This window comes from Cupressus sempervirens, chromosome 11 (assembly GCF_028749045.1).
Source record: "Cupressus sempervirens isolate cs-2001-9-10 chromosome 11, ASM2874904v1, whole genome shotgun sequence".
Classification (NCBI taxonomy): domain Eukaryota; kingdom Viridiplantae; phylum Streptophyta; class Pinopsida; order Cupressales; family Cupressaceae; genus Cupressus; species Cupressus sempervirens.
This window is the reverse complement of record NC_143128.1, coordinates 670,796,739-670,824,510: the sequence shown is the minus strand read 5'-3', so window position 1 is coordinate 670,824,510 and position 27,772 is coordinate 670,796,739. Positions and strand designations below refer to the sequence as shown.

At 36.5% G+C, this 27,772-nt stretch overlaps 1 protein-coding gene across 1 annotated transcript in view; it reads left to right on the top strand.

Annotated features, from left to right (window-relative positions):
* The first annotated feature begins 948 nt into the window (after positions 1 to 948).
* Positions 949 to 27,772, top strand: part of HINT4 (histidine triad nucleotide-binding 4) — a 42,635-nt gene continuing 15,811 nt past the window's right edge. The window contains exons 1-4 of the mRNA XM_089810370.1: positions 949 to 1,276; positions 1,379 to 1,425; positions 15,114 to 15,190; positions 15,327 to 15,393. Of these exons, the coding sequence (XP_089666496.1) occupies positions 1,217 to 1,276; positions 1,379 to 1,425; positions 15,114 to 15,190; positions 15,327 to 15,393 (251 nt within the window). The 5' untranslated portion in view covers positions 949 to 1,216. The remainder of the gene's footprint in view (positions 1,277 to 1,378; positions 1,426 to 15,113; positions 15,191 to 15,326; positions 15,394 to 27,772) is intronic.

The following is a 27,772-nucleotide window of genomic DNA, read 5'->3' as shown; positions in this document are numbered from 1 at the left end:
TTGGTAATAATGAACACACCATCAACAAATTGTGAAGTAACATTATATAGTCAAAAGTATAAAAATATACAAATATGTAGGTACAATTGTGTAACCATGGTTTACTTCCTTGCATATTGATATCTTTTTTTGTGCTTTGTAGTTATGTAATGCACTTATGTATATGATGCATGTTCCATGTCATTTTTTTTTGTTTAGTACATGTTTAACCCTATGTATGCAAGGGTACCTTGGCGGAGCATTAGATATAACCATAACTTAAACCTATCCTTAACCCCTGTTAAACCTTAATAAATCTACAAATATTAAATCAACCACCTATAATGAATTGACACTAGGATCTGTTTAACAACTAGAGAAACATTTTTTGACCATTTATGAGTTGAGTTTCTCTTTACAATTATGTTCACACAATGTCTCCTTTGATTACTCACACATGAGCAATTTTCACAATTGACACAAAATTACACCATTACCTAAGAGCATTAGAGTATAATAGCTTCCATCATTATTCTCACCATTTATAATTATGCCAACACATTAAAAATTGATACAAATACCTCACATTCTCATAATTAGTTTGTCACTTCAAAACATTTTGTTTTATCTATTTAGAAGTGCTTTTTTTGGGTGCGTATGTAATTTAATACTTTAACTAATAAAAAACTATTCATTAAAAAAACATTTCTTTTTATGCAAATAGACTCCTTCAATCCTTATTGCATCTCTTCACATAATTAATTCAACATCATTGTTTATTAATTTTTAATTGGCAAATAAGTTTGAAAAATTAGGAATTTAAAAATCTCAAGAGCAGACTCTTGACATTTGAATGAATGAATGAACGATTTTAATAACGTCCACGAGACAGCCTATAGAACCAGCCTGCTAACAACTAGCCTAATAGCTAATCTAGCTATTAGTATTTGAGAAGTAAACTTCTATCTCAAATTCAACGGAATCCAACGGCAATTTATTTTCATAGGAACGTGGCAGTTACGTGGCACTACGCTTCTTTTCACTTAGGGTCGACAGCCTCCACAGCTCCCCTCCCGAACTTACGGCAAACTATATTGTGAAAGGTATTTAAAAATATTTTATAACTTAAACGTGCTCGGAATGCATGGGAAGATGCAGATACATACGCCATAAGTTCGTTGAGCAGGGAGGGGAAACGATGCAGGCATTCAAAATCGTGTAAGAAAGGGAGGATACGATGGCACACTGTATCTTTTGCCCCCCTGCTGTTTTCTCCGTGGCAAAGGTCTTACATCAGGTGTGCATTTGTTTATGTCAATTGTCTTTGTTTAAGCAATACTGGAATACAAATTCATGAGTACGAGCTTCACGGTTTTGTTTCCAATTGTCTCGAATGTAGGACGATAAGGTTTATGCAATCGAGGACATCAAACCCGCAGCACTAAGGTAATCTCTGTGATCTCGGTTTAGCTCAGGATGCTACATTTCTTCTTTCTGGGGTGACAAAAACCACACGATTTTGTCAAAATTTTGCTTGGAATCTATGTTTATTAGTTTTTGTCTAACTGATGGGTTGGGTATTCGATTTCTTGCACCACAATTTTACAAGTTCGCCTAATCCTTTCCAGGCTTTTGGTCTAGTTGGTGTATAGTTTTTAGTTCTTCTTCGCTCTCATATGTATTTCAGATTAGCTTGTGCATTGTGCTAGTTGAGACAGAGACTGACAATTCCTTTTAGCAGATTTATTTTAATCAATCTCCACATGGATGTCACCGTCTGCAATCTCTACGTTATTCAGGACTATATTTGGCTTTGAGCTTCCTTGACCCATGTCTATTAGCTTTAGGACGTCTGACTTGAAGGTTTAGTTGTGGAAAAATTCTACACCCTGGTTCCCAAGGTACGGAAATTCTAGTGGCCAGGGATTACACGCAGTTGTTGGAGGAATCATCCGGCACTGCAAATGTTAAAATGTTCAATGATCTTTTCTTTTCTGCTGGGAAGAGGGTTTTTTGTACCAAATCGAGAGGCTCAATAGGGACAATCGCGACCGCAACAAATACCCAATTAGCCATTAGCATTTACCCTGCTCAATTGGCATTAGAACGGAGAACCTAATGAGTCCAGCTAATACATTTAGAGCCTTAGCTGTTCAATTTCAAATTAATTTTTTTTCCTCTATTAAAGATTTTGGTTTAGCTTGGTTCCGGTAGGTGTTCTAAGAAAATGATCTGTTATTGTCTTCAGTTTGTTTTGATTTTAACTCCTTTTGGATTCAACCATTACAAAATTTTGCATTGTTATTAGGCAACCTCTATTAAGCCATTATAGAACATGGAACCTTCTAAATACGGGTCATATAGTGTAGAGGTTGTTCAATATCAAAATAAAAGATTTTCATCTATTAGAGATTTTGGTTTACCTGGATTCTTATTAGATTTTCTTAGGAGGTGATTTCTAATTTGTTTTTAAGTGCTTTTAGATTGCCAAAGATTGCTCATATTTGAATCTCAAAGCATTTGAAATCAATTCCATCGACTGTATATTCTCGATGTATTTAGGGTCCCATGCTGAAAATTGTACACAGTTGAATATAAAAATAGTCAAACTCAAATTCATAGACTGTGAAGAACTCATATCTATTATTGTGTTTCAGTATTTTAGTATCTTTACCAACCTTTTCTAGACTTCTTAATTCATCACATCTTCAATATTGACAAATTGTTTAGGGTCCCCTACAAAATATGAAACCTAGGTTCCTGATAATAGTAACTTTACATGTGGGTGAGAACTGAGTCCAATCTCAATTTCGTACAGAACTAAAGGGATTCAGCGAAAAAATGCCAGAAGTACTTTAGGTACAGGAAAACATTCTGTAAAATATATATTCTTAAAAACTATAATAGTTAATAATAAATTAATCAAGAATTTAAAATTTTACATACTACATTGCTGAGGTTTTTCACATTTTCTGAGCTGAAAACTTTTTGCTTTAATGCCAGGTGCATGCTTATCCATAACATGGGAAGTTCAGGGCCTGAAAAGAATAAAGGGAATGTCCAATCCCTAGTATTTAGGCTGTGGAGAAAGCCATGTGAAAAAAAATCCAGAAATCAATATTGTCATCTAATTATAAGTGAAAATACAAGTAAAGCTCTGTCATAAAAGCATCTGTTGTCATTATGGCTTAATATAAGTCACAGGGAGGAAAAAGCTAATTACACATGTATAACTACAAATATGTACTCTGTCAATGGGTGTCCGTTTATCAGACTGTGCACAGATGAGAAAAGGGGTCAAAAGTGAAAACCGAAGGTAAAATCATATGCCTTCATGCTAGATGATCTCACAGTCAATAATTTCAATTTTAATATTATAATAACCGAGTATGATTTAGTTTGTTGGTTTTTTTATGATTTGCTCCCTATATTCAACTGCAAGCTAGCATCACTTGATATCGTTTCTGAAGCAAGGATAAATTTATTGGCCATTTTTTCACCATTTGGTTAGCTGTATTAACATTTATTTTCCAAAACTAAGCTCTACAAATATCACCCAAAAATTCAGATTTTCATATATTTAAAAATATACATGCACTTTTTCCTTTACATTATTCTTTCCTAGTTGTATTTCATACATAATTAAAGACAGAAGGATCTGTCAATCATTATAATGTATATTCTTCTTGAAATTCTTTTCTGGTCTCCAGTCCTTTTGCAGTTTGTGAATAGCATAAACTTACAATCTCATGTGCTGAATGCTCATCTGCATTGATGAGTAATAATTGCATGCCTTCTTATCTATATTTATTGAATTGTGTCATTCAGTTGACTAAAATTGTCACTGAATTAATAGAGTTATTCAAAGAAAATAACTCTGGGAAAGCTGTTGTGATTTTCTCACAAGAATAACATTTTACATGCTTGTAGTTATCTTATAGTCAGGTGCACTTACCTATTTGATACAAAGCATGTATGAGGGTCTGTTAGTGGGCACAAAAATGTTCTGGTTAGTAAAGGGTCCTAAATTTTCATTAGCCTTCCTCTTCAAACTGGGGCCTCTTTACCATTGTCCTTGGGCTACACTTTCCTGTCCTCATGTTGCTTTGGGGATTTGAATTGAACTGCTAATATCCATCTAGAGGTGTCATCTATCTCTTCAATTTATTGAACATGCCCATGGTCTTGGGAAATGTTTTTCATATCAGATTCTAGCTTGCAAAATGTGTCTTCATGCCAATTCTTGATATTTTGGTGTTGTAACTTGTGATTGCTCTTCTTGGTGCTTCATTCTTGCCGACGTTCTTACATTTTTATTCCTCATCTTAGGTGATATCTTTAGTTGCAGATGCTGCATTTGTCTGTAATCCATTCCTTTCCTTTTCCAGTTTAATGGCATAAACTTAATTATTTAGACACAGTTCAAGGAAACTAAGTTCTGATAATAATAGCATCTGCAGTTGCTTTCAATTTCAATGGACTATTTGTCAATCTAGGTCCTATATCTTAACATAGATTTCAAGAACTATGCAAAATAGTGCAGGAAATTGATGCTTGCCCATATGATTGATGGAAACTCCAATATGAAAATTAGGCATGCTTCTAGTTTCTCAGTGCAACTCTGCATCAGCAATGTGAATTATAAAGAGTGGTTTTCAAAAAGGGCAATTTGACCATTATGAACTCCCAACACTCCCAACATTCAACTACTCTGTTCTTCAAATACAAACTATGATGATATTGTGACTTTTTGGAATTCTCATACAACTGTGGTAAAATCCTCGAGGTGATCACATTTGGATGTAGCACATGGATTTTTAAGTCCCAAGAGGCTGAAATATTAACAATTTGCCTTTGCCATGCAATGGAAGACAAAGGATACTGAATTGATGAGGTGCCACTGTGTCTACTGTATCCTAGGAGTTGAAGAGTCTTGTTTGGAGAATTTTTAAACTTCTTGCATATATCTCCAGACAGTTTTAACAGGTACAGAATGTGCACATATGGAGTCAGTGGGGATCTGAACCTTTCTGGGACAGGTTCGGCATTGACTAGTTTGACAGTTTGCATCCAGATGGAAGTAACCCAGGGAAAGCTGTTGTGATTTTCTCACATGAATAACATTTTTACATGCCTGTGGTATGTGAGAGTCAGGTGCACTTTATTCATTTGATATAAAGCATGTATGAGGGTCTCTTAGTGGGCTCAAAGCAGGTTCTGGTTGGTGAAGTGTCCTAAATTTTCTCCAGTCTGGGGCCTCTTTGCCATTGTCCTTGGGCTACTGTTTCCTGTCCTCATCATGTTTCTTTGGGCATTTGAAGTGAACTGCTAACTTGCATTTAGAGGGGTCATCTATCTCTTCAATCTATCAAACATGCCCATGGTCTTTGGAAATGTTTTCCATATCAGATTCTAGCTTGAGAGATGTGACTTCATGCCAATTCTTCATATTTTGGTGTTGTAACTCGTGATCACTCTTCCTGGTGTTCCATTTCTGCTGATGTTCTTATGTTTTTATTCCTTATCTAGGTGACATCTTTAGATTCAGATGCTACATTTGTCTGCTATTCATTCCTTTCCTTTGCTTGTTTAATGGCACAAACATAATTATTTAATTTTGTACACAGTGGAAGGAAACTAAGCTCTGATAATAATAGCATCTGCAATTGCTTTACATTTCATTGGACAATTTATCAACTTAGATCTTGACATAGATTTCAAGAACTATGCAAAACTGTGCAAAATTAAGGCTTGGCTATATGATTGATGGAGAGTCCAATATGAAAATGAGCTGTGCTTGTAGTTTCTCAGTGCAACTCTGCATCAACAAAGTGAATCACAAAGAGTGGTTCCCAGAAAGGGCAATTTGACCATTATGAACATGAACTCTCATCACCCCCAACATTCCACTACTCTGTTCTTCACACTCAAACTATGATGATTACGTGACTTTTTGGAATTCTCCCACAACCATGGAAAAATCCTCTAGGTGATCACATCTGGATGTAACACACGAATCTTTAAGTCCCAGGAGGCTGAAATATTTACAATTTGCCTTAGACATGCCATGGAAGACAAAAAGATACTGATTAGATGAGGTGCCACTCTTTCTACCACATCTTAGGAGTAGTCTTGTCTGAAGAATTTTTTTATACTTCTTGCACATATCTTTGGATAGTTTTGACAGGTTATGAATGTGCACATATGGAGTTAGTGGAGATCTAAATCTTTCTGGGACAGGTCTGGCATTATGGACTAGTTTGACAGTTTGCATTTGTGATGGATTGGGCATGGGAAAGTCCTTCATGTTTGATTTTTTATCTTCCCTGCAATTGTTTACATGTCTAATGACCTACAAGACATCAGTACTTCCCTACGTAGTTTTTCTTAGTGGCACATGTAAGTCCCTTTTTTGGGATTGCCCTAAATTTTGCCCCAATGTCACAAATTTCATTCAAATAAGAAATGTAAGATAGATATAGGTATAACTTTACCTTTTAAAATACGAACACATTTTAACAAGATAAACTGGAACCCTGATTAAAGTCATGCAACCATATAAAACAATATTGGATGTATATATATATATATATATATATGTATCTAATTTGTAAATCTCATTTTTTTGATTATGGTTGGTAATCACCCGTATAAGTACAAAGACATGTAATTATCACAATTCATTATCACATCTATATTCCTTTTAGTATCCAATCACAATAGAGTTTGAATGTTGGAGCATGATAGGATTAGCCTGAAGCAATCTTCTCACCAAGCTCAAGATAGGATACTCATTCTCTTGGCCCCAAGTGGTAGGCACATTGGACATCCAGCATGGGTAGTCTACCTGTGGGATGCTTGTATCTGCACTCTCTATCCATGTTTCCTTATTCAATGTCTTTTGACTGAGAGCATGATAGGTTGGCCTGAAACAATCTTCACACTAAGCCCAAGAGTGGACACTCATGCTTTTGGCCCCAAGTGGTAGGCAAATTGGACATTCAACATGGGGTAGTCTACCTAGTAGGATGCTTGTATCTGCACACCCCATCCATGTCTCCTTTGTCATCTTCTAACAATCAACCATCTTGGAAATTAGAAAGGAAATTGCAACAGGGTGCCTGAAAATCCTCCTGTTACAGCCCAAGAGTGGACACTCACCCTTTATATTCTTCCTTCACCTTGACATGAGCACTTGCCAAGTTAATGTTCTAAACTATGCATTTTACATTGTTATCATCTATGGCACACACATAACGAACTGCATGTTAGATAATATCTTTATAAAACATACAATAAGCATTCATCTTATGTTTACCACAATTAGATAACAGTGCAAACGACTGTAATATAGTGATTCCTGATTTGATCTGTAATGCCCCGCCCGGAGATCCTTGGAACAAGGATAAATAAAAGCCAATACACATTTTTTTTAAAGTAATAAGCATGGATTCAAGCAACATCAACATGCAATCGATAAAAAGATCTCAATGGAAGACTTAACCAAGCAATCCAGACATCCAACGAATCTCCAAGCATCACTATTAACCAACGCGTCCAAAACCAACTATGAAAGTTTACTCAAACAAGGAACCAATAATCTCTGACCTGTTGGGACCTAGGAAGGGGCGCAACCCAAGAGGGTACCCAAAACACCCTTTGAAACTCAACCAACAAGTCCGGAGTTACATGCTGTTTGCTCGAGCAGGTTTTTGCATAAAATTCAAGCGATTTTTTTTCCAGTATCGCATGATACTGTACAATACTACTGGGCGATACTTCTTATAACTACTGTGCGATACTTTCTAGTATCACACGATATAACTTACTACTACTGTGCGATACTTTACCAATGTCGCACGATAGAACTTACTATTGCCGTGTGATACTTTCCAGTATTGCACGATATTTCTCTCTAAGGCGTGCGATACTTTTCTAGTATCGCCCAATGCTAAACTTCTGTCGCCCAAGATTGCAAATAAACAACCCGACAAACAATCAGAAGGGAAAAAGAGTTAGAACCTCCGCACCGGGGAGTATTGGATACACAATAATCAAGGAGTAAACACTCGAAGGCATAAGGAAGATCGCATAAAACTAACATCTCAACCATACATCTAATCCAAGCATCTAGGGTAATCATGCGGAAAGCAACATCGCAGTGAACATACATGTGCATACATCAACTATCTCTATGAGTTGAAATAACATAAATCACATGGAAACATACTCCAAAAGATACAGAGAACCATGTAAGCATCCAGCTCCAAAATTGAACATGGAGGAAGGCCAACTCTGTATGTCGGTCCTTAGCAGTGGTAAAGGTAGCTATGCCTCCCAACCACATGGAACCCGTAGGCCCACTACTGCCGTGCTGATGGAGATAGTGATCCAACCTCACACACACAATACAATCATCCATGGCTAACACTCACGCCTAAATAGTATGAGGACTGAAACCAAGATTATGAGACAATGCAATATAACAAGTCCTAGTCAGACACTCTATGGGTCTACTATGTAGGGAATCTAGTGGGGAGTAGATCGCTTGGCATTGCGGAGTGCAAGCTAAACGCCCAATGGAAACACTCCCTTGGGAGGCCATAGTGCTATATTGTCGGATGAATTGTGCAGACATTAGGCCCTTGAATAAACTGACGAGTACATACCTTTAAATGAGTTGTACAAGTACGTAATATTTTCTTATCTTAGTTAATTACCCATGAATTTATTTAGTTATCACTTATTAGAAACTTCTTCACATATACCTTGCCAGGAACACAACCTGGGGTTACGAGAGAAGCCCCTCCACCAGTCTACCCTACATACCCATGCTTATCACACGATGAGTGCCCGAAGACAATGTAGTTTCCCAACCCAACCCCAATGAATATAACTCAATCGACAAGCAATTGGGAGCTCGGGACTCGCAAGACCCCGACAAGTGCACGCTCATGTGCTTGTGTGTGGGCACATCCAACAACACAATGATCATAAACAACAAGGGTTGGATGAGAAACAAATAAAACACAAGTATAACAAATCACTCAACCTACCTATGTCCCAGAGTACGGATTCGACATGAATCCCAATGCAATAAAATACATCTAGGGTCGGATAGATATCCTTACAGATAATTTGAATCCAATACCAACTATAGTGCCAAGAAAACCCGAGAAAGCCAGGGAACACACAAATTGAGGCGAAAATAAAAAATGTCCAAAAACTTCAAAATTAAAACCCATTATGTTGTTGGGTACAAAAGTCACAAATATCAAATAAAATTTGGGTTCGGAGCCCGTATGCAAAAACGGCCAACATAACGGCACAAAACCCCAAACCCCCAAATTGAAAAAGCTAGAAACCCTCATACCCATCCAACCGAGTTGAGCTAGCATGCAGAAATGGAGGGGAACACTAGTTCTCAGCCTCCAAAAAGTTTATTTCCAGAAACAGACTCCAAAACAGAGCGAAAACAATAAAACGGGAGAGCCTTACCTCACAGCAAAAAGGGCTAAAACAGTAATGCACACAATGGAATAATCGCACCATATTCACCGCTGAAAGTCTCAATAAATGAAGGTCTCCCTAAGCTGGATCCAATGAGCTCAACCTTGCGACGATCCCACGCCCCTAGCTCCTACAATGAATAAAATGGAAAATCCTTCAGAGAGGGTTTTGGAATTTATTCTCCAAATTCCTATTTTGCAAGTGAGAAGTGAGGAAATAATTCCTATTTGGGATATATATTCACTTTTAAAAGTGGAATATAATATTAGGAAATTAACTGGCCCACTAAACCAACCCTTTCTCCACTTAGACAAAATTGGGTAATTTCAATTAAATGGAATTCAACTACAGCAAAGCTCTCAGGAATAGAAATAATTAAATCAAGTATAAAATTCTCAAAAACTATTAATTCACAATATTCCTTAATAACTTTCACAACAAATGCGTACCTCTAAATGAACAGACATGCTCACGGGTCTAATCACATAATGCAAGTGAGTCCGGATTTAATAAATCATTGGAGGGTTTGATTAATCAATTACATAGGACACGTCGACCATACAAGGACGACATTGGCTACGTAAGAACAACCGAATCACTAACTCGATGTGCCACTGCCAGGGATATAAATCCTGCACACTACACAACATGATCAAGTGCAATTGCATATAATAATATAGCCAAAGTGATAAATGCATTAAATTACATTAATAACCATTTATTTAATCACATTAAAATAATCTATTTAAATCACTCACTACATCATAAAACATCCCAAAGCAAGAATGAAGTAAATAACCATAGCATCAAATCAAAGTATCCAGAATCCAATAAGTCCGTCATATAATCAATAATCATAAACAGAGTATATGTCCAAATACAAAATAACCAGGTATCATCATAAAGCATCATGTCACACCAATAAGCATCATCATGCAGATATGATCAAACTGAACAGCATAGCATCTAACATCAATGATACTGGTAAATCAAAATATAGTATCTGACCATTAGGGCATCTCAAATGTCCTCAAACATGAGTATCAAAGTACCTCTCGAAACCAAAATATAACAAGGTACAAAATGCAAACACAGGGGGCACTACATGATCTATATGCTTGATTGCTTGGGATTGTTTTATTCTCTTATGTTGCTACCTTGATGTGTTTTTCCGTTGGAAGTCTGATCTTTTTATTGGATTGCTGGATGTTTTTTCACTCTTTGTATAAGGATCAATGCATCTTGAGATGTCTACTTGATGGTTGGATCCTCTTGTCCAATCAAAGTCTTCTTTTATATCCCTCTTTTATTGCTGAAAGGTTATGTCCTACTCCTTGTGGGTGGCCATCTGCTCTTGAAGTGTGGCGTCTCTTCTAAACTACATCTTTTTCAAAACTTAAATTCTGCTTTGTTTTAATTATTAATTAAATCTCTGTTTATTGAGTGATCACTGCCTATAATTATTGATACTTGGATTGCTGTGCAACAAACGATGAACTTAATTTGTTTCTCATCTCTAGATGGGGTTATGACAGCACAGTTGTAAGTTCCAGCATGAGGTCTTTTCCTTATGTCCTTTTCCATGTCTGGATTAAGTTCATTTGATGCTTACCTGTTGTTTTCACAGCTCTACTTGTTATGTGTTTGTTATAAGTTGTTTTAACAGTTTCCAAATTCTAGATTAATGTAGAATTGTACAGGACAAACTTCCGGAAATTTCTTCCTATATAGATGTATTATTCCAAATGATTTATATAGTGATCACAAAACTGTGATTATTTTTGTGCTGGCAATGAAGTATCGGTCAGGATTATATGTAGTCTGCGCAAGTACACTGCTTTAAATTTGGATAAACTTGTTGTTGATGTGCTGATCATGGGATCCCTAGTGGAAGTCTTCTGGGTTTGCTGTAGTCAAAAAAAGGAGGCAACAATGCACTTGCTCACCAGCCTCTCATTGATTTGATTTGATTCAATATGTATGTAAAAGGTTATTTTTTGATATTGAAGCATCTCCATTGCTGTCTTATTTATTCCATTCTTGGTAAGTATCACTAACAAACCTAACATAGTGGAATATTGGGGGATTTTGTTGGTAAACCCAAAGTCATTGTGTTTGGCAATTAGCTGCGGCAATCTGAATGAATAGTAAAGGGTGGATCTTACGTATGCTAAGAGAGCAAGCTATTTTGATATTTATTATCAATTCATAACGTAGTAAAAAATATTTGTACAAGCACATATAGAATCTATTCTGTAGTGCCTAGCCATGCACACAGCAGTACATAATGTTGGGGTGGTGTGAGACAAACTAACAAACCAAAGGATTGAACAAGTTGGTTTGAATGGCACACCTTCCTCATTCGTTGGATTGAGTCTTGCAGGCAATTATCAACCTGCTATCACAACCGTGTTTCTATTTCCAGTCTTTGAGGGGCAAGTGGAAAGAGTGACATCATTTTCTAATAGTTTTTGTGGCACTTGTGTGTGCACAACAATGTGGCTATTTTTCTGATTCAGTCCGTTGCTAAATCTAACATTCTTGGACTTTTTCTATGACCATTTTTTTAACAGCTCCCTAATTCTAGAATAAGGTAGAAGTAAAACAATATGTGGGAAATTTCATAAAGATTTCTTTCTCTATAAATGTATTATTCCAAATGATTTGTATGCTGAATACAAATTATGATTATCTGTGCGCTGTTCTGAAAGTTAATAGTTTTGTGCACTATAGTCCTCCCAAAAATCACAGATTTCTGCAAAGAAACTATTCTCTGCCATTTCTCTGACTGTATATTTGAAATGGGAAGAAACGTTACAACTGTTGAGGCAGAACCCCATAACAGTAATGAAATAGGCATGCCCATTATGGAATTGCCAATCCATGAAAATGATGAAAACTGCCATAGTAGATGCATAATGAACACAATCTCAGCATTCCTGCCTTATTTCTAGATGCTTATGATTAAAGTCCTTGTTGTCTGATGAAGTGAACTTGTTTGTTGGTCTTTTTGTGTTTGTATTGAACTATTAAGCTAATAGGACATAACAAGAAAACTCCTTTATTTGAAGACACTAAAGAATGATGATCTGCAAGCATATTTCATTTAGACATGATATTTTGAAGCAAAGGAAATAGGAAGGTAGATATGAATTTACAGCAACAGACTCCCTCAGGACATCAAGAAGAATGCATAACTTATGATTCACTAGGATGCCTATCATATGAAATTTCAATTCAAGTGAATGACAGCAATGATTTTTCAAAAGGTATCCAACAAATTTCGTTTTCATGTAGACGTGGATATAAGGACCACAATGATCATAGCTGCCTATGGCATTAGACAACCTCAATGGGTTTCAGACAATCAGAGATAGACATTGAGGAGGTATTGTTTTAACTTTTTTATGGTCAAGCTGAGAAGTCAGCAAAGTATGCATATATCATAGTTGAAGCTGCTAAAGATGCCATATCAGGAAACTGGGTAAAAATTAGAAAAACAGAACTATTTAAGATCCATCAAGAGACAATTAATGTTGGTAGAGGTGGCAATAGGGTTGGCTATATTGTTAAAATGTATACTTCAATATGAGACTAATTAATGTCTTTATTATATGAGAGAAACAAAGGCGATCTGTAGATTCGGCTGGAAGAATGACTGAGCTGGAGATTCGGGCTGTGGAAATCCTCAGAGAAATTGCCTGAGCCTTTCTCCTGGCTTTTTGGGTCTGTCCTGATTTTTTGCTCTACTTCCCTTTTTATTTATGTTTTTTTCTTGTTTTGCTGTGGGAGGCTGTTGTTTCTGTCAGTGGCTTTTATGCTGATGATACTTTAAGCGCTTTATCTATGTTTTCCTTCTACTATTGTAGGGTATCATGGCCCCATTAAAACCTGTTTTCCTTAATAAAAAACAAAGGTGATCTGTAGTTTTGGCTTTTAGGATAAAAAGCTAGAAAAATATGTTATTATTGTAGACAAAGATCATATAACAAACATATACATCTAGATATTGAGAAACACCATAAAATGCTATATTCATGGGCCTATATAATGCATAAATTCTAAAAAGAAAACTTTCTTAAATTTTGAGATCTTGATTCCCATCACAACATCTCATCAGTCAAGAGTAATATTATAATTACATGGAAAACTGAAGTATAAATGGAATTCAATCACATGAGTTTTACAAGAACAACAGCATTGCAAATTAGAAAATGCTAAAATACTTGTACAGCGTTTTGGAGGGGTATATAAGGAAATACCCGAGGTATTTTAATTCGTGCATGTTTAACTCTTTCAAATTTGACCTTTTTAGTTAGTTTGATCAGGCCTTGCTTGTGGCATTAACCATGTTTTTTGGCTGAACCTGGCTCGCCAGCTTTGACTCGTATGGGAAACTTTTTGGATGCCTCGTGGTTTATGGGACATCAGTTAGTGAGCTGTTCTAAGTAAGGGACACATTATAAACTAAGACAATTGGAGTTGACCCTACAAATTTCAAAGGAGACTGGATTCCTTTGCAGTTAAAACTACTTTATCCAATCTAGGTTGGAGTTAACAATCAACATTTAATGCTGGACGAGAAACAAAAAATCAGTTTTTATTACATTTGAATTTTGTCATTTTTAGCTCTCACATTTTAGTTAATGAGAACTTCAAGGATGCCTATAGAAGAGGTGACAAGTAAATGTTGCTGACAGAAAAGGGAATTTAGCACAGACAAGGTGGTGAAAAGATCATATAGAAAAACAAAAAAAAGCACAGTATAGCTTAAACTAATTACAAAGTATCTTTTTGTTAGTCAGCTTACCAAATACAGTCTAACAGGACAAACAAGGCTAGCTGAGAATCTATTACATCAATATCAGATGTGTGTTTATTGCATGCGCATGATCACATGGTCTTTATTTGGCAATTTGCAATCACAGCATTCGTTGGTTTGTAAAGTATGATAACCAAGTATAAACAGCGCAAGTTAGTTGCAGATTGTTTAATGATTTGAAATCATTTTGCGTGTACTGCTAGACTGCACCATTTGAAAAATGTGAAATTGAAGTTGAGATTGTATTATGGAGGGGATTTGTGGCTGCCACTCATATCTTGTGAGTTTTATTCAATTAGTATAAAATCCAGCATAGTGCTTAGTGACTAACTGCAAAGCTGTGCATTGCCCTGCAATTCAAAGATACCGATCCCTTAAATCAAATAAATAAATTTTTATCTGCACTCTGGCTTCTTAGAGTCTATAAATCTTTTCCATATCACTTATTATGGTCCTGCATATGTCATCATATAGAAATCAATATTGAAGCATATAGAGTTTAGTTTGAGGTGATGACATTCAAATATGAAGGAGATGAGTAATGCTTATTTTATACCATCATTTGGTTGCTTTTAAAGTGTGTTCTACAACTTATGTTCACTATTGTTCATCTTATAACTTATGAAGCTTAAGATTTTCCAAGAGTTCAGGTGGAAATAGCTATCACTCTTTATTTAGTCACAGAAGTTCTCAACCATCTCATAGGAATTGTTCATCTGATTTTAGTGTATGCATCCTTTCCTGTGCTCATCTGTTCGACTTTTATCTACTCAAGTACTTTAAATGTATTTTTTTTGTACAGACATTACTTGGTAATTCCCGTGGATCATATAGCAACAGTCAGGAACCTTCAGAGAAGCAAAGAAGATTATGCTTTAGGCAAGGGTCTATGTGCTTATTGAATTTATCTGATGGGAGTCTACTAAGGAAAATAACTTCTCATGTTTTCATATATTGATTTTTTTCCACCACATTTTTCAACATTTTAAATATACTTACTGTCTCTTTGTTACAGTGGAACACATGCTAAAAATTGGGCAGTCATTATTGCAGAGAGATGTTCCTGGAGCGCTTGGATACAGGTTATTTTTCTTATTCAATTGACATCCACTTCTTATGCATTGAAAGAAATAATGGTAATGTTTCAATTATCGACCAGAAGTCTACAACAGATCAAGCATAGCAGCATGTTCCTAAAGCAAGAGTTACCTACAATAGAAATAAACAAGTTTACAAAAAAGTGAACTGTAGAAATAATAGATGTCTTGCATAAGTTATAGAATAAAGAAGAGGATCAAAGGCTCCAGGTGCAAACAGTGCTTTATTGAGGTCTCAGTTTTAAATTTAAAGTCTTTGCAACAAATCATAATAAATGATAACAGTAGCCTATGCATGAGACTATCCGAAGTGTCTTTGATTGTTAAAATTTTGTTTTTGGGTGATTTTTCAGCATTTACAGGTTGAGAGTATTTTGGTAACAACCATGTAACTTTGTTAGAGTTTAATGTATCTACATTCAGTTGGATGAAGTGTTCATCTCTATGCGGACTAAATAGGAAATGCTTAACTTCAAGGTTTACAACTTTACATGGCCCAAAGGGGGAATGAATAATTTATATTTTAGCTTAAGTCACAAGCTCTGAGTTCAGTAGCTTTTATTTTTCCTATGAAATCTAAAAGCATCAACCCTTTCAATAATTAGTGCTAGCGAGAAATGCCACGAGTCTTGAACTTGTCATTCAAACTTTTGCAAATTTCATCATACTAATTCAACAAGGGAAATTAGGCTGTTTTCAACCCAGATTATTGAACAATAGTCCTGTTGATGGGTGTTTTACGACCACACCGACACAGAAGTGTCAAAGGACACTATCCTCTCTTGAACAAAGACTGTGTATGCTAAGATTGCAGAGAAGATCATAGAGGCGATTCCAACGTCACGACTATGTACTTGTGACTTGTTAACTTTGTTTGCAATTGATATGGCAATGAAGTACTTGATCCTATTTTAAGACATCTTTGAAATAAATCGCAAATAGGTTAAGGCTTTAGAAGCCCTATTCTTATCCTAGAGGCTAGAATGCTAGAGACAATAATGTTGGTCCCAATTGATGCTGAGAGGGGTGGGGTAGGGGGAGTGGATCAGTATCAGTCTTTAAAACTGGTTCTCTCTCGGTCTTCCTACTAACCTTAGCACGATCCTTTTTGCACTTTAAACATAAGTTAAATGCATTACGATAAAACAAGTTAACTCACATACACAAAAGCATTCATCAAGTGACACAGGTATTTTGTACGTGGAAACCCTCGATGAGAGGACGAAAACCATGTTGGGGATAATATACCTACTAGCCCTTATAATGCATGTAAAGGGGTGCCCGATTAAGAGCTACAAATGCTTCTTCTGGAAGCACATCATGTAAGGAATGCGTGTAACCTAGTAGGGTTACTAAAGCTTTGTTATAGCTACCTGGTTAGAGGATTTACAAATCTCTTTTTGAGAGACACCTTGTTAGAGGATTTTACAACAAGCTTCTAAATAAAGCTGGCCCTATTAGGAGCTTACAAAGAAATGCAATGATAAGAGAGTGTACTAAGCATTTGAAGATGCTTTGATCTTCTTCCTTGTTTGATGAGTTATTTATTCTCACCTCTCCCATGATTGCTTACAACAATTCTTTGATTGCTATTCTTTCACTCTACTACACTTGCATTTGAAGATGCTTTGATCTTCTTCCTTGTTTGATGAGTTATTTATTCTCACCTCTCCCATGATTGCTTACAAAAATTCTTTGATTGCTATTCTTTCACTCTACTACACTTGCTTCTCCCCCTGTAGTAGTTACTCTCCTTTGATTTTTTGTTTTTCTGCAATCCCATCAACAACTCTCACATTTTGTTGCATATGTTGAGTAACATGGATCATTTTCTGCAAATGTACTAACATTGCCAATTTGATTGATGATTTCTGGAAGCACATCATGTAAGGAATGCGTGTAACCTAGTAGGGTTACTAAAGCTTTGTTATAGCTACCTGGTTAGAGGATTTACAAATCTCTTTTTGAGAGACACCTTGTTAGAGGATTTTACAACAAGCTTCTAAATAAAGCTGGCCCTGTTAGGAGCTTACAAAGAAATGCAATGATAAGAGAGTGTACTAAGCATTTGAAGATGCTTTGATCTTCTTCCTTGTTTGATGAGTTATTTATTCTCACCTCTCCCATGATTGCTTACAACAATTCTTTGATTGCTATTCTTTCACTCTACTACACTTGCTTCTCCCCCTGTAGTAGTTACTCTCCTTTGATTTTTTGTTTTTCTGCAATCCCATCAACAACTCTCACATTTTGTTGCATATGTTGAGTAACATGGATCATTTTCTGCAAATGTACTAACATTGCCAATTTGATTGATGATTTTCCAGATGCAAATTTGAAGACTCGTAAATATGAGAGGAGACATTTCTCTTCATCTCATGAAGAGACATGTCTCTATAGTTAATCATCATTAGTTAATAAATAACTATATGTATAACTCATCTTTAAGCATATATGTAATATTAATATATTAACCATATATGTAATATATTATTATATTATTATATAATAATATATAATGTCTAATATATAATATATATTATATTACATATATAATATATATTATATATATAAGATATTTATCTTAAAGATAATTTACCATCAACAAGGTATCTCATGATGAAATCAATATGACAGAAGCTACAACCTTACAAAAAAGTCATGTCCCCGTACAGACATGACTCTACGTGGCCAAAGACAGAAGCTACAACCTTACAACAAAGTCATGTCCCCGTACAGACATGACTCTACGTGGCCAAAGGCCACGTAGGGCCATGTCCCTACTTGATCACCGTTAGTGTATAAGCAAATACAATTAGTTTGCATCTCAATCAACAATCATGTGGTGTAAAACAATTACATTGAGGAACCCGATAACCTAATAGTCTCTTCTGATTATGAGAGCCCGATTAGTTAAGTAAAGTCATTTATAAATAAATAGACACACACACACACACACACACACACACATATATATATGAAGGTGATTAAGAACAACCCAAGGCGCTCCATAGCATTGAATTCAATTGAGAGTGAATAAGATCGATGAGGACGGCTGTGGTTGTCGGTCTAGACTGCATCACGAGCTAGGGCACCCGTGCCCTAGCTCTATTTCGTGTTTTCTCTGCACGCTGCGAAGGTGGGTGATTGGGGTTTGAAGGGGCAGATTTGGGTGGCTCTTCTTGTTGGGCAGTGAGCTGGGATGTGCTCTGGAGGAGGAGTTTCTTGCCACATGCGGGGAAAGTTTGACGCTTGCTTGCTGGCCTGTGTTGAGCGTGGGCAGTGGACGGTGTTGTTGGGGATTTGATATCCCACGGCTTTGCTGTGTTTTCTGTTGTGGAGGACGAGGGAGTGAAGTTGTAGCTTTGAAGCTAGAAGGGATTGGTTTAAGGGTGGAGGGTTTACCTTTTTCATTCAGTGGCTTTTGCAAATGGCTGATGCTAGGGGGGAGACAGCAATGATGAGCCCTCGCATGGATTATCGAGCGGCTCTAGGCCTTAAGTTTTCAAATCAAGGGATGACTTTTGACAACAATCTGTTTACTTTGAACTCTGAGAATGTCGATTTGGGGTTATCTAATGGCTCAAGGATTACGAAGACCAATGGATGTCTCGAGAGGTGCAAGGAGAGGCCAAAACTGGTGGTCCTGGTTGAAATGATTGCGGATGATGTTGAATATTATTCGCATCATTCCCTATATTGTAAGTTCTTAGGGATGAGGGTGTCCTTGCAATTCTTGGAGGTCTGGGCTCGGAGGACTTGGGAGCGGAAGGGGAAATGGAGATAATGCTGCTGGCGAATAGTTATTTCATGGTTACTTTCAATTGTATTGCTGATCACAATAGGGTGTTTGAGGGAGGCCCTTATTTCCACAATAAGGTTGGTTTGTTTATCAAGCCATGACATGCTGATTTCAACCCCGCAGAGGAGCTACCTAATCGTGTCCTAGTATGGGTTCGCTTACCAAGATTCCCAGTAGAATGCTGTCGAGAGGATGTGCTGCATCTTTTGGCCTCAGTGCTTGGAAAACCTGTAGGGACTTCATCACAGACCTTGGGAAAGAAGGTAATGACTTTTGCTTGCATTTGTGTTGAAATTGATCTAAGTAGACCTTTACTAGATGCAATAGAGATGTGTGCGGGTTCTTATTCTTGGGTATAGCAATTAGACTATGAAACTCTGCCTTTTCGTTGTCGCCTTTGTCGAGAATATGGTCATTTGCAGCAAAGATGCCCAAGGAATAAACCTTGGGATCCCCTTCCGTCACAGCCTGTGAGCAATCCTCCTGAGATTGATAAAGGGAAGAGAATATCTCCAGATGAGACAGGTACTTCTGATGGTTTTGTTCCGGTCAAGGCTTGGAATTGAAACAGGGGTCAAAAGAGGTCTTTTAAAGAAAGACAGGATGATACCTTTAACAAGTTTGAGGTGTTGGATGAGCTTAGCCAACAGGAGGTGAACCCGGGTTTGATCAATTTGGACCACGGGCTTGTGGACTTAGCTCAGGAGGACCCTGTCATCTATTCTACTATGGATCCCCTAGGGGATGAGTGTTGGCAATTGGTTGCTGACCAGCAAAAGGGGACTTCTAAGGTGTAGGAACCCTTGGGCATTGTTACAACAACAGGTATGGATTCTCCGGCTATTGGGCAGCACATTGGTTCAAGTTCGGCAGTGAAGATTAAGCCTCCTCCCAAATTGGGCATTCTACAAAAAGATATCAAGAAGGGTGGGGTAGAGAAACTTGTCAAATCTGGCCGAAAAAAGGATGTGGAAAAGATCAAATTAGCTGGTGAAAATTTGGTGGAGTCGGGGGCAGTTAAGCCTCTGGATTCTATTTTTTCATGTCCCTTGAAATGATTGTTCTGTCATGGAATGTGCGGGGCTTGAACAACGGCCCTAGACAAAAAGGGGTTCATGAGTTAGTCAGAAGACAAGGTCCTGATGTTCTCTTTTTGCAGGAAACTAAGTTATCTGTGGAGAGCATGCTAGGTCTGAAGCCTAGGTTGTGGAGTAGTGGGGAATGCCAATGCATTGGAGCTCATGGTGCTTCCAGGGGTTTGGCTTGTTTATGGAATCCTCGAAAAATCCAGCCTCTTTGGTGGATTTCCTCTAAATCCTCTCTGTCCATGATTGCTACTTGCCTAGTGACAGGAGAGGTCATATTATTTTCCAATATTTATGCTCCAATTGATTTCCATGGTAAACAAGTTTTGTGGTCCCACATCAAAATGATTCGTAGCATGTTGCCCTTTCATCCTTGGATCTTAGCTGGAGATTTCAATGCGATTTGTGAGCTGGCTAAGAAGCGGGGTGGTACTAGAAGATTGGAGCCTTCTGCAGTGATGCTTCAAGACAGTATCAATAGCCTGAACCTTATGGATATTAAACCTAGCAATGGATAGTTCACCTAGAACAACCGTCTGAGTGGAGAGTTTTGTATAGCAAAAAGGTTAGATCGGTTCCTGGTTTCTTGTTACTAGATTGGAGGGATGTGGTCATCTTGCACTAAGATCTTGGATTGGAGGGATGTGGTCATCTTGCACTGAGGTCTTGGATTGGAGAGGATCAGACCATTGGCCTATTAAACTGTCTGCAGAGTCAACTTGGGTACTTTGGAAGCCTTCCTTTAGGTTCCAACTTATGTGGCTTCGAGACTCATCCTTGTATGATTTGGTCTCCGAGTGGTGGAAGAAAGGTAGACCAACCTATGGCACTTCAATTTATATTTTTGCTAAGCTTCTTCAATATGTTAAATTTGAGCTCAAACAATGGAATCGTTTCCACTATGGAAATGTCTTCCTTGAGAAGGCAGGGGCCTAGGCAGATTTGGATGATATCAGAAGAAGGATAAGAGAGGAGGGAGTTACAGATGTATTGCTTCAAGATGAGGCTTGGGCTATAAAATTGCTTGACGAATGGGAACTGCGAGAGGAAATGTATTGGAAACAGAAGGTGCGAATTGAGTGGCTTCAAGAGGGGGACAAAAATACAGCTTTCTTCTTCAACTCTGTGAAAGCCAGGAAACATGGTAACTCTATCTTGGGGTTGGTGAATGATAGGGGAGAGCATCTTTCCTCCTTTCCAGAAATGTTTAGGGAGGCAATACAGTACTTTGAATCTCTCTTTAGAGAGGACTCGCAAGGTGGGTCTCTTGAGGAAGCGCAAGTTCTTTCATGTATCCTCTTGTGACTGAAGATATGAATCAGCAGCTCATGAGGGATATCTTGCTTGAGGAGCTTGAAGGGGTTGTTTTTGATATGAAGAAAGGGAAGGCATCAGGTCCTGATGGTTTCCCAATTGAGTTTTTTCAAGAGTTCTGGGATATCATTAAATTTGATTAACTTACATGGTTGCCCCTGGGTACAGTAGATTGATGTCTCATAAGATGGTTTTGCCTGAAGTGCAGTGGTGTAAGAAGGTCTGGAACAAGATATCTTGGCCAAAATGTAACTGTTTTATTTGGATGTTGGCTTGGAATAAGTGTTTGACTTGGGATAATATTCGAAAGAGAGGATTCCATGGCCCTTCTGTTTGTGTTATGTGTGGAGCTAATGAGGAAGATTCTTCCCATCTGTTCTTTCGTTGCTCTTTCACCCTACAGCTTTGGCATTTTTGGTGGGGAGTTTGGACAGCTCCTTGTGTCCGTGCCTCCTTGATTTAGTTTTGGCAGGGGATGGGTCGTCCCCCTTCTATGGCCCCTTTTCTGCAGGAGGTGTGGTTTGTGGGGCCTATCTTCTTATTATGGCAGATTTGGCTGGAGCGCAATCGAAGGATTTTTTGTGGAGAGCAGAGAGTGCAACAAATTTGGCAAAGGTTATTGGGCATGATTCAAGAGACAGTGGAGGCTAAGTGTGAAGTGGAATTACCTTTGGGTAAACGAGATACAGAGTTGGTGGAGAGATTGGGGACTTTGGGGTCTTCTTTGGCGTTAACCAGGGCTAAGAGAAGGCGTCATGAGAAGTAAAGAATTGACAGGGTTGGTAAATGGCAGCTCCCCTCCTATGGGGTCTTGAAGATCAATGCTGATGGGTCTTCAAGTGGTAATCTGGGTCCGTCTGGGATTGGCGGGATTGGTAGAGATGCTATGGGCTCAGTGATTTTTATCTTTTCGATCTACGATGGGATTCAGACCATTAACCTGGTGGAAGGGTTGGCTATTCTTGCTGCTCTTGAGAAAACTCATGCTTTAGGGTGGAGAAGAATAGCTTGTGAATCTGATTCCCAAGTTTTGATCAACATGCTTATTGAACAAAAAGTGGCCAATGTTAATTGGCAATTGGCTAGGATTGTGCAACAAATTTTGCAAATTAGTTCTTTGATGGAAATGGTGACTTTTGCCCATATTCCAAGGGAGTGGAATAGGGCAACTGATTGTTTGGCAAAATGGGCTTCCGAGCATGCTGAGGGATGGAGAATTGAGGAATGGGAGTTGGTTCCTCAAGAGCTCCGTCTCGACTTAAGGAGCGTTCTTGATAAGGATAGGGTTGAGAATGATGTCAAATGATGGTGTTGGCTGTTTTATCTCTGTTTGGGGCTGTACTTCTGTTTCTTCTCGGGACCTTAGGTCCTTGATTTCTTTGTATTAGTGCTTTCTGATATTTAATAAAGTTTTTACCCCTTTATTTCAAATATATTTTAACCATTATAAGATAATGATCTTATAAATGGTAGACTTGTTATCATGACAGACTTCATTAAATTGTTGTACCAGAGTGCTAGAAATCATGATAATGAACAGACAAAAGGTAATCTTTGTAAGGTGACGATCTTGCAAATGATAGGCCTGTTATTATGACAATTTTGTTCCGGATACGCTGGAAGTCATTGATAATGAAAGCATTATGATTACTCCAGATATTGTTTTGGACAATTAGAGATCATAATATATGTTATATTAGTGTTCATAACATTGCGATTGTAGTTATTTGACAAGTCACTATTTCAGAGTGTTAAAGTTAGATAATATGTTGTGTATAGATATCCTTGATACTAATATCTCATAAAAAAATTGTCACTTCTCTCTTGCTAAGAGGGAGTGTTGAAGTATAGCATCAGTTGAAGTGATATACTCATTACATTGAGTATTTGTATTCATGATTTATATGAACATTGTTTTATGTCTTATATTATTGATAAGAATTATATATATAAGACATAAAACAATGTTCATATAAATCATGAATACAAATACTCAATGTAATGAGTATATCACTTCAACTGATGCTATACTTCAACACTCCCTCTTAGCAAGAGAGAAGTGACAATTTTTTTATGAGATATTAGTATCAAGGATATCTATACACAACATATTATCTAACTTTAACACTCTGAAATAGTGACTTGTCAAATAACTACAATCGCAATGTTATGAACACTAATATAACATATATTATGATCTCTAATTGTCCAAAACAATATCTGGAGTAATCATAATGCTTTCATTATCAATGACTTCCAGCGTATCCGGAACAAAATTGTCATAATAACAGGCCTATCATTTGCAAGATCGTCACCTTACAAAGATTACCTTTTGTCTGTTCATTATCATGATTTCTAGCACTCTGGTACAACAATTTAATGAAGTCTGTCATGATAACAAGTCTACCATTTATAAGATCATTATCTTATAATGGTTAACTTTTGTTTATATATGTCAACGAAAGATTGTCACCTTTCATTACATATCATATGTGAAATAGTAACCACCATGAACCCAGTCAGAGGGTGGTACAAAGGCTTTCACCTCAATTCTCTCTCACAATGAAGAATGCATTTCAAGGAATTTTACTTAGAACTTCTTCTCATAGAGAAGATATCATTCACAAAGGAGTGCATTTCAAAATTTCTCCCTCTGAACATTGATCCTGGGAAGTCGGGTCCTCTAGTTACTTCCTCAGAAATTATTTTCACCCAAGGATGCTTGTTGAACTCACTCTGAATCAATTGGTTGATTTTTTGGTGATAATTCATCACTTCCTCATGATATACATAGGAGTAGGCTCATCACATCATGTAGTCACTCACATGTATTTCTAGACTCCCTTTGAGTATCAATCTTCTAAGCTCCTGCATTGCCTTAGAAGAAGTGTCATACTCCCTCTTAATGTAGAAGAATCTCATATTCTCAATCATCAAAAGATGTTTGCTTCAAGAGCCTCCTTTATCTATCTTGATCATCAGGATCTTTGGAGCTACTCTTATTAGATTGAGTCTGCACAATATAAGATAGCATATGTAAAGGTACCAACCTTCTTTTCTTGTAAGAATATCCTCAAACATAAAGGAAAAGATCAAGGCAAATAACCCTTATAGTATGTATAGAATTACAAATAAGAGAGACTACCAAGAGTAGATAAATGTAAAAGATAAGAATACCACTTATCTAAAAGTGGGAATGAAACATTGACTATTATTCCCCAAACAATTTAAAATTTTTACTCATTCTTATATGGTTGAACAATTTTGTATCAAGTATGACAACTCCTTTCTAAGTTCCAACTTGCTCTTTTCATCTGTTGAAGTTCCAAACATTCATTAAGCTTAATAGTAGAAGCGAACATAAACTCGTCCACAATACGCCAATATCTTGATTGAGTATGATTGTGCCACTTGAATGACTCTACAACTCATACGTCAAGTTTCATTTATCAAAGAGAGACTCGTAGATAGTTTAATTAAAGTCACAACTTTCTTATGATGTACACAAGGGATAGGCCCATTTACATAGTTGCATGAATTATAGTCCTCTTGACTGTTACAATTTATCGATCATTGAAGATTCCATCACAATATTGGTTTACTCACTCTAAATCAATATGATCGATATCACTACCAATTGACGAAACCATATCCTCTATTTGCTCCCTCTGACGGATGTGTCAAAATCCCTCTGAACATAAATCTTCTAGCCTCTAAAATAAAGTTACCTTTAACAAATTGTTCCTATCTTTGAATTTGATATTAATCCTCCTTTTCCTGCAAGAACATATTTGGAGGAAAAGATCAAGGTAAATGAATGTATAGAAAAACAAGTAAGCAGGATATTACAAAGATCAGATAAATAAAATACTCAAGGATAATAAATTCTCATTTGTACATCAATACTTCTTTTATTTGATGTTTCATTCTATTAGAGATTAATGTAAGAATGATCCCAATTATTTCAATATAATAAATATCTAATTTAAGTATATACATTAACCATATATACATATATTCCATTTTCTAAAGATACACTTTAATCGATATTTTCAACATATTATTATTTTCCTATGAAACCAATATAATATTTCCTAGCTATAACTTAGGATGTATGTATTGTCCATATACCCTTATAAATTTCGTGATTGATGTAATGACTAGCTTTATTTATATACATTTTTCATATAAAGAATTGATTATCACAAATATTCACATTTTATTTCAATCATTTATATTTGTATTCAAATATCATTAAATGAATATTGAAGACAAACATAATATAACATTACCTTAAAGTAATACCAAACAATAATCCATAACTTTGAATAATATACACATTCTAATCTATATTATTCCCATATCACTACTATATACATATTTAATAATCTTAAGTAATATAATACTCACCTCTACCTTCCACCCACACGGGTAACCTTCAATGTACAATATCCAATGTGGACAATAGACAAGCATTTGATTGGACAAGGAAGGAAAGGTTCGCAGCGCATATCGAAGCACTTGATAAGACAATAATCTTTGAAGTCCTGAGAGGGATGCTACCCTTCGCTATATAATTGTGGGTCTTAGTTATTGACTAGGGCATGTGACCTAACCATCAGATCACCTGATGCCCATAATCTTCGTCCGTAGTTTTGGCAGACTTAAGTTCAATATAGAAGTGTTCGATGTTTATATCTTCTTTGTGATTGCCAAATGAGAATGTTGCCCATCCATTCTTTTCTCCACATTAACTAATTGTTACGTATCTCGATGGTTCTGCACCAACTTGTTGACAATACTTAAACACTCCTCAAAATATCTAACTAAATATTTCCACTTCTTTTGAATAAATTGCCCTAATGATTGGCTGCTATGGTCAAGTCTATCATATTTGGTGTATTTTCCGTGACACAAAATAATATCTTAGCAAACTCTATATAGAAAACTTTAGTGGATTTTATCCAAATGTTTATCCTCGCATATTTTATAACAAATTAGACTCCGGCAGGTGTTCATTGTTCATACAAATTCGTTAGAGGAAATAATGCCAGTATAAAAGTTTCACAACCCGTAAAAGGGGCGACTCTTCACCAATAGCTATCATGTAAGAAATAATGTTGGTGACTAGCAGATGCTTATCTGAAACTTATATATTTCCATGCATGTTTTTATTAGGCTATGTGCAATTCAAATATTCCCTTCCAATCAGAACACTTCGTGGACTAGGTATCAATTGTGAGTAGAGAGTGTGTCACCCTCCACATTGATTTGTCTTTATTTGATGATTTATATTCCCCTTGTATCTATTTCATACTTCCCATACTCATTGACCTAGTGATGTCTTTGTTTATGACTGCACTTTTTCCTCCTCTCATATTGAATAGAGGTATATGCCATTCTTCAGATGTTTACTTACTATTTGATTCTTCTTGGCTAGGATTAATTGCTTATGTCATAGTATCTTCTGCATGAGCTTTCAATCTATATAGTAGTTTCATTATATCAATAATCTGAACATGCATAGGTTATTCAGTATGCACTCTGCATATTTATAATATTCTTTACAATTATGAATCACGATAATGATTTTATTTATTCTAGTCAAGATTGGTCCTCCAATACTAATCTTGTATTTTCTCACATCTACAACCTTGCTTCGATACCATGTTGAGTAGCATGGATCGTTTTCTGCAAATGTACTAACATTGCCAATTTGATTGATGATTTTCTAAATGCAGATTTGAAGACTCATAAATATGAGAGGAGACGTATCTCATGAAGAGACATGTCTCTATAGTTAATTGTCATTAGTTAATAAATAACCATATGTATGACTCATCTTTAAGCATATATGTAATATTAATATATTAACCATATATGTAATATATTATTATATAATAATATATAATGTATAATATATATAATATATATTATATTACATATATAATATATATTTTCTATATAAGATATTTATCTTAAAGATAATTTACCATCAACAAGGTATCTCATGATAAAAGCAATCCGACAGAAGCTACAACCTCAACAGCAAAGTCATGTCCTTACTTGATCATCGTCTGTGTATAAGCAAATACAATTAGTTTGCTTCTCAATTGACAATCATGCAGTGTAAAACAATTACATTCAGGAACCCGATAACATA